General features: G+C 45.1%; 1 protein-coding gene across 1 annotated transcript in view; it reads left to right on the top strand.

The window, feature by feature from the left end:
- Window positions 1-874: 874 nt before the first annotated feature.
- PMPCB (peptidase, mitochondrial processing beta subunit) overlaps window positions 875-6,859 on the top strand; it is a 12,033-nt gene continuing 6,048 nt past the window's right edge. The window contains exons 1-6 of the mRNA XM_015810719.1: window positions 875-1,010; window positions 1,791-1,877; window positions 2,457-2,586; window positions 4,050-4,248; window positions 4,867-4,946; window positions 5,667-5,779. Of these exons, the coding sequence (XP_015666205.1) occupies window positions 921-1,010; window positions 1,791-1,877; window positions 2,457-2,586; window positions 4,050-4,248; window positions 4,867-4,946; window positions 5,667-5,779 (699 nt within the window). The 5' untranslated portion in view covers window positions 875-920. The remainder of the gene's footprint in view (window positions 1,011-1,790; window positions 1,878-2,456; window positions 2,587-4,049; window positions 4,249-4,866; window positions 4,947-5,666; window positions 5,780-6,859) is intronic.

Here is a 6,859-nt window from a genome sequence, read left to right on the forward strand (position 1 = left end):
TAGAAAGAGGGCAGAGAAGAGCAACAAAGATGATCAGGGGGCTGGAGGCTAAAGCATATAAGGAACGGTTGCTGGAATTGGGGTATGTCTAGTTTAATGAAGAGAAGGACGAGGGGGGACAGGATAGCCGTGTTCCAGTATCTCAGGGGCTGCCCCAAAGAAGAGGGAGTCAAACTCTTCTCCAAAGCGCCTGGAGGCAGGACAAGAAGCAACAGGTGGAAACTAATCAAGGAGAGAAGCAACCTGGAACTAAGGAGAAACTTCCTTGACAGTGAGAACAATTAACCAGTGGAACAACCTGCCTCCAGAAGCGGTGAATGCTCCAACACTGGAAGTTTTTAAGAAGAGACTGGACAGCCATTTGTCTGAAATGGTGTAGGGTTTCCTGCCTGAGCAGGGGGTTGGACTAGATGACCTCCAAGATCCCTTCCAACTTTATTTTTATTTTTATTGGCTGAATGTTAAAATTCAAAAGGGTCCCTGCACACATTCTGGTGTACAAATGTCTTGACATTTTCTGTCATCATGTGAAGGAACACTTTAGATCGTGATAGATCCATAATTACACTATCAAAAAATCATGACTTTGGAGACACCAGCTCCCCTGCCCCCCCCCCCCCCCCAATCTTAAATACTGGAGTCCTTGACTTACAACCATTCATTTAGGGACTTTTCAAAGTTACTATGGCACTTATGACTGTTTTTCATACTTACGACCGTTGAAACGTCCCCAGGGTCACGTGATCGAAATGCAGATGCTTGTCAACTGGCTCTTGTCGCAAAACAAATAACGGTGACTTTAATTTCTCTTAAATAAACTTAATCCTATTGCTCATGAGATACTTCTTCTTTTTTTTCTTCCAAACTAGGCTCTCCATCTTGGGAGAAACAGGTACAGGGCTACTAAAGTAGCACCCCAAATGGTCCTGAATGTCCCTGAAACTAAAGTCTCAACTCTGGACAATGGCTTGAGGGTAGCTTCTGAAGATTCTGGAATTACAACGTGTACGGTAAGTAACCTTGGTCAGCGAGAAACTGGCCTTTCTCAAGCTTGACTTCAGAAGTCGTAGGTGCTCCATCCCCGGAGATTTTTAAGAAGAGACTGGACAGTCATTTGTCTGAGATGGTATAGGTTCTCCTGCTTGAGCTGGGGGCTGGACTAGAAGACCTCCAAGGTCCCTTCCAGCTTCTATTCTATTCTATTCTATTCTATTCTATTCTGTATTTCTATTCTATTCTATTCTATTTTCTATTCTATTTTATGTTCTTTTCTATTTTCTATTCTATTTTTTATTCTATTTTCTATTCTATTTTCTTTTCTATTTTCTTTTCTATTTTCTATTCTATTTTCTTTCTATTCTATATTCTATTCTATTCTATTTTCTTTTCTATTCTTTTCCATTTTCTATTCTATTTTCTATTCTATTTTCTATTCTATTCTATTCTATATTCTGTTCTATATTCTATTCTATTCTCCATTCTATTCTATTCTCCATTCTCCTATTCTATTCTGTTCTGTTCTGTTCTATTCTATTCTTATTATTCTCTGGCTTAAGGATCTCCATGACTTATGATTAACATTCCAGGTTCAATTCTGGCCATAAATATTCCCTAAGGGACCAACCTGTTAGACTTTTCTAGCTGTTCCTCCATATTACAGCTCATGAACACCAAATTTGTCATGGTAAGGTTTTATCCTTTTAAGTGAAAATCAGTTTTTTTCTAGTTTCCTCAGCATTTTGGAAGCTGTGTTTTATTGTTTTAATAAAAAATAATGTCTTCTGAATAAGGTGGGACTTTGGATCGATGCTGGAAGCCGATACGAGAATGAGAAAAACAATGGGACGGCCCACTTCCTGGAGCACATGGCTTTTAAGGCAAGTTCTGAAAATATATTTCATTTATTCATTTCTGACCGTGTGCGTTGCAAAGGCCCAAGGTCGCTGCTCGCCTTTTTATTTCATTTTATTTTGCAAGAATTCTTCTGAGCCGTACGGAGGCCCTGTGAGGATCCTTAAAAACTAAAAAAGTGTTAAGTTGCCTGTGTTGAACCTGCAGGAAATAAGGCACGGTGGAACAGATAGCAGGGGTCTTCAAACCTGGCCCTTTTATGACTCGTGGACTTCAACTCCCAGAATTCCTCAGCCAGCGTGCCTGGCTGAGGAATTCTGGGAGGAGTGTTTAAACTTGGCCCTTTTATGATTCGTGGACTTCAACTCCCAGAATTCCTCAGCCAGCATGCCTGGCTGAGGAATTCTGGGAGGAGTGTTCAAACTTGGCCCTTTTATGACTTGTGGACTTCAACTCCCAGAATTCCTCAGCCAGCGTGCCTGGCTGAGGAATTCTGGGAGGGTATATAAGTCTAAGTGCTATTGCTATGAAGTCCCAATAAATAATGTCTTTTTCCCCCCCTATCGCTTCTCCAGTTGAAATAACTGCAGATCCTTAAATCGCAGGGAACGAGAAAGAGATCTCAGTTGGATCTGGAGCTAGAGATTGAGAACATGGGCGCTCACCTTAACGCTTACACCTCGAGGGAGCAAACCGTGTATTACGCCAAAGCTTTCTCAAAAGACCTGCCGAGAGGTAATTGTAAAGCTCTGAAATTTTGTTTGATTAGGTGTTGTGTGCTGTTTGGCAAACAACAGATTAAATATGGGGTGACTGCATGCTACCCATGCTTCCTTGGGCATATTCCACTCAGGGAAGCCTCGAACCGTGAGATGGGGTGGCAAATCAATGTAATAATAACCAATAAAGCAAAGGTAGTACAAGTAGCAATAGGTGCCTTGGGTGCAACCCCAAAACATCTGGAGCATAACTTGAACACCGTCGGCATTGACAAAATCCCCGTCGGTCAATTGCAAAAGGCAGTTTTGCTTGGAATAGCTGACATCCTGTGACAGATACCTGTAACATCATCAAACATCCACAGTTACCTATTCCAGGTCCTTGGAAAGAGACTCAACCGGTGGATAAAACGTCCCAAAATCCAGTCTGAACATCTGTCTGCCGGTGCGATAATAATATTCTTCCATGCTTTTCTTTGAAATAGAACTCTAGTTTACGGTAGCATCAGTGGGTGGAGCCAAGTGGGATGCAGAATGATCAAAGTCAAGTCTCCCGCAGGCCACGCCCCTTTGGTCCATTCAGAGGAAATAAAAAAAACCCGGGATGTTCTGAAGAGTCTCACATAATTCAAATAATGTTGAGCTGTCCCATCAGTAATTAACCGATATAAATAAAAATGTAAATGTTCGTTTGTTCAAAATCTTAAATCTCCGAAAGTTCTTCACCGATTGCTTTGAAATTTTGACACAACGTTGCATTTGAATACGCGCGTGTTTTTATATACCTACTATTATATACGGTAGATGTCACACCTGTGACAGGTAAAAACATGCTTTTTTTTTGAAAAACAGCGCCATCTGTTGGACGTAAAAGCAACACACGCTAACAGACTGAGCCACAGCAACGCGTGGCTAGTTAATTATAAATATTTTCTTTCCATCTCAATCTGGAGGAGATGTGAAGTTTTTCTACCTGCCAGCTGCATTTAGTTGTAAATTGAAATCCATTTAAATCAAATCAAATCAAGCTTTATTGTCAAAGTACAACATGTGCACGAGATTGGCTAAGTCTGAAATCCGTTTAAGACTAAACTTAGCGGGTGTCTCAAAATCTGGTGAAATATTAAGCGGGGGGGAAATAATTTTAATTGGTGGATTACTGAAATTTAATTTCTGTTGCTATGCGAAAAGTTGTTAAGTGAGTTTTCCCCCCACTTTTGCCCCACAATCTTTCTTCCACGGGGGTACCACCACGGTGGGAAGTGGGCCAAACGGTCACCCGTCTCCTTTTCCCCCCCAGCGCCGTTGTAACGCCGAACGGTCACTAAACAAACCGCTGCGAGTTGAAGGCGGCCCGTGCATGTTTGATAATTCCCCCCGGTGAAAAATATCCTTGGAAAACTTGTTGGAATGAAATGGAGTCCTGTTGTATTTTGCAAGCGTGTGGTTTTTTTACCCCGTCTGTCTCGTCAATTTCAGCGGTTGAAATCCTTGCCGACATCATCCAGAACAGCACCCTGGGGGAGGCCGAGATTGAGCGGGAGCGAGGCGTGATCCTCCGGGAAATGCAGGAAGTGGAGACCAACTTGCAGGAAGTGGTCTTCGATTACCTTCACGCCACAGCCTACCAAAACACAGCCCTGGGACGGACGATTTTAGGACCCACCGAGAACATCAAGTAGGTCCCCCCGTCTCAGCTCTTCTTCGTTAAGTCAGAGAGAGACCGTCAGAATTTTGATCACGTGACCCCGGGGACACTGAGACCGTCATAAATACGAATCAGTTGCCAAGCGTCTGAATTTTGATCACGTGACCCTGGGGACACTGAGACCGTCATAAATACGAGTCAGTTGCCAAGCGTCTGAATTTTGATCACGTGACCCTGGGGACACTGAAACCGTTGTAAATACGAGTGTCAGTTGCCAAGCGTCTGAATTTTGATCATGTGACCCTGGGGACACTGAGACCGTCATAAATACGAGTCAGTTGCCAAGCGTCTGAATTTTGATCACGTGACCCTGCGGACACTGAAACCGTTGTAAATACGAGTCAGTTGCCAAGCGTCTGAATTTTGATCACGTGACCCCGGGGCGGGGAGGGGGCTATAGTGATTGTAAGTGTGAAAAATGGTCCCAAGTCCCTTTTTTCAGTGCCGTTGTAACTGAACGGTTACTAAGCGAACTGTTGTAAGTCGAGGACCACCTGTATTTATAATTTGTATGTTGTTTTTGCTCTTTTTTTGTTTTTTTCATCCGAGTGATATTTTTTTTTATTCCTCATTTCACTCATCCAACAGGTCCATTAACCGCAATGATTTGGTGGAATATATAACGACGCATTACAAAGGACCGAGAATTGTCCTGGCATCTGCTGGAGGTTGGTGCGATGCAGGGCTGTCGGTCTGTAATATTTGCATGATTTATTTTAGGACCCCACAGTTCTCCTCCTCCTCCTCCTCCTCCTCCATCATCATTCTAGAAACCTTACTCCCTTCTAGCACTGATGTTGCTACCTAGTTGAGTCATGAAAAGTCTGCAAGAAAACAAGCAAACTCAGCACCAAGGACCCCACAGTGATTGTCCTCCTCCTCCTCCTCCTCCTCCTCCTCCATCATTCCACAAAGCCCGCTCATTTCTAGCACTGATGATGTTACCTAGTTTGGTAATGAAATGTCTGCAAGAAAACACAAGCTCAGAGAGCACCAAAGACCCCACAGTTGTTGTTGTTGTTGTTGTCCTCCTCCTCCTCCTCCTCCATCATCATTCCACAAACCCTACTCCCTGATGATGTTACCTAGTTGGATAATGAAATGTCTGCAAGAAAACAAACAAGCTCAGAGAGCACCAAGGACCCCGCAGTCGTCGTCGTCGTCGTCGTCGTCGTCGTCCTCCTCCTCCTCCTCCTCCTCCTCCTCCTCCTCCTCCTCCATCATTGCACAAAAGCTCAGTGAGCACCAAGGACCCCCCCACTGCAAACCCTGAGCTACAAATATTCTCCTTTATTAGTTGTAAATAATTTTTGCGTCTAAACGGGGAAACTCTGAAAGCTTCCTCCTGCAGCTTGACTGTGTTCTAATCCAGCCTGTCGTTGATTTAGGAGTCGCTCATGAGGAACTGCTTGAGCTGGCAAAATACCATTTTGGCAACTTGCCCTCCATTAAGAAAGAAGGCGCTCCGGTTCTGCCCCCTTGCCAGTTCACCGGCAGCGAAGTAAGTGGAGGTTCTCCCTTCTCCGAGGGGCCTGGGACAACAGCAGCCTCACCAAAGCGGTGGATAGCGTACCACAGGGGTCTTCAAACTGGGCCCTTTTGTGACTCGTGGACTTCAACTCCCAGAATCCCTCAGCCGGCGTGCCTGGCTGAGGAATTCTGGGAGGGGTCTTCAAACTGGGCCCTTTCATGACTCGTGGACTTCAACTCCCAGAATTCCTCAGCCAGCGTGCCTGGCTGAGGAATTCTGGGAGGGGTCTTCAAACTTGGCCCTTTCGTGACTGGTGGATTTCAACTCCCAGAATTCCTCAGCCAAGCACGCTGGTAAAAAGTCACCCAGCCAGTTTTCATGCCTAAGGCGGGAGTAGAATTCGGCCTCTCTTGGTGATTGGCCCAAAGTCACTCAGCTGACTTTCATGCCTAAGGCGGGACTAGAACTCCCCTCTCCTGGTGATTGGCCCAAAGTCACTTAGCTGGCATTCGTGCCTGAGATGGAACTAGAATTCACCCACTCTTAGGGATTAATCCAAAATCACCCAGCCAGTTGTCAGGCCTAAGGCTCCCTGGTGATTGGCCCAAAGTCCCCTAACTGGCTTTCAAGCCTAAGGTGGGACTAGAACTCACCGTCTCCTGGTGATTGGCCCAAAATCACCCAGCTGGTTTCCATACCTGAAGCTGGAGACTAGAACTCACAAATCTCCTTATTTCTAATTCATTTCGTGTTGTTTTCAGAGTGTCAACTCTCAGCCACCATAGATCAATTTCCCTTTAGGGCAGGGGTGGGCAACCTGGGCTCTTTTATGACTGGTGGACTTCAACTCCCAGAATTCCTGAGCCAGCCATGCTGAGGGGAAAGGGAGAGGTTTCCAAGCTGAGCCATGCTGGCTCAGGAATTCTGGGAGTTGAAGTCCACGAGTCTTAAAGTTGCCAAGGTTGAGGACCCCTGATATATAGGGCAGGGGTGGGGAACCTTGGCCCTTTTATGACTGGTGGACTTCAACTCCCAGAATTCCTGAGCCAGGCACGCTGAGGGGAAAGAGAGAGGTTTCCAAGCTGAGCCATGCTGGCTCAGGAATTCTGG

This window comes from Protobothrops mucrosquamatus, unplaced genomic scaffold (assembly GCF_001527695.2).
Source record: "Protobothrops mucrosquamatus isolate PMUCROS unplaced genomic scaffold, P.Mucros_1.0 scaffold_39, whole genome shotgun sequence".
NCBI classification, from domain to species: Eukaryota; Metazoa; Chordata; class Lepidosauria; order Squamata; family Viperidae; genus Protobothrops; species Protobothrops mucrosquamatus.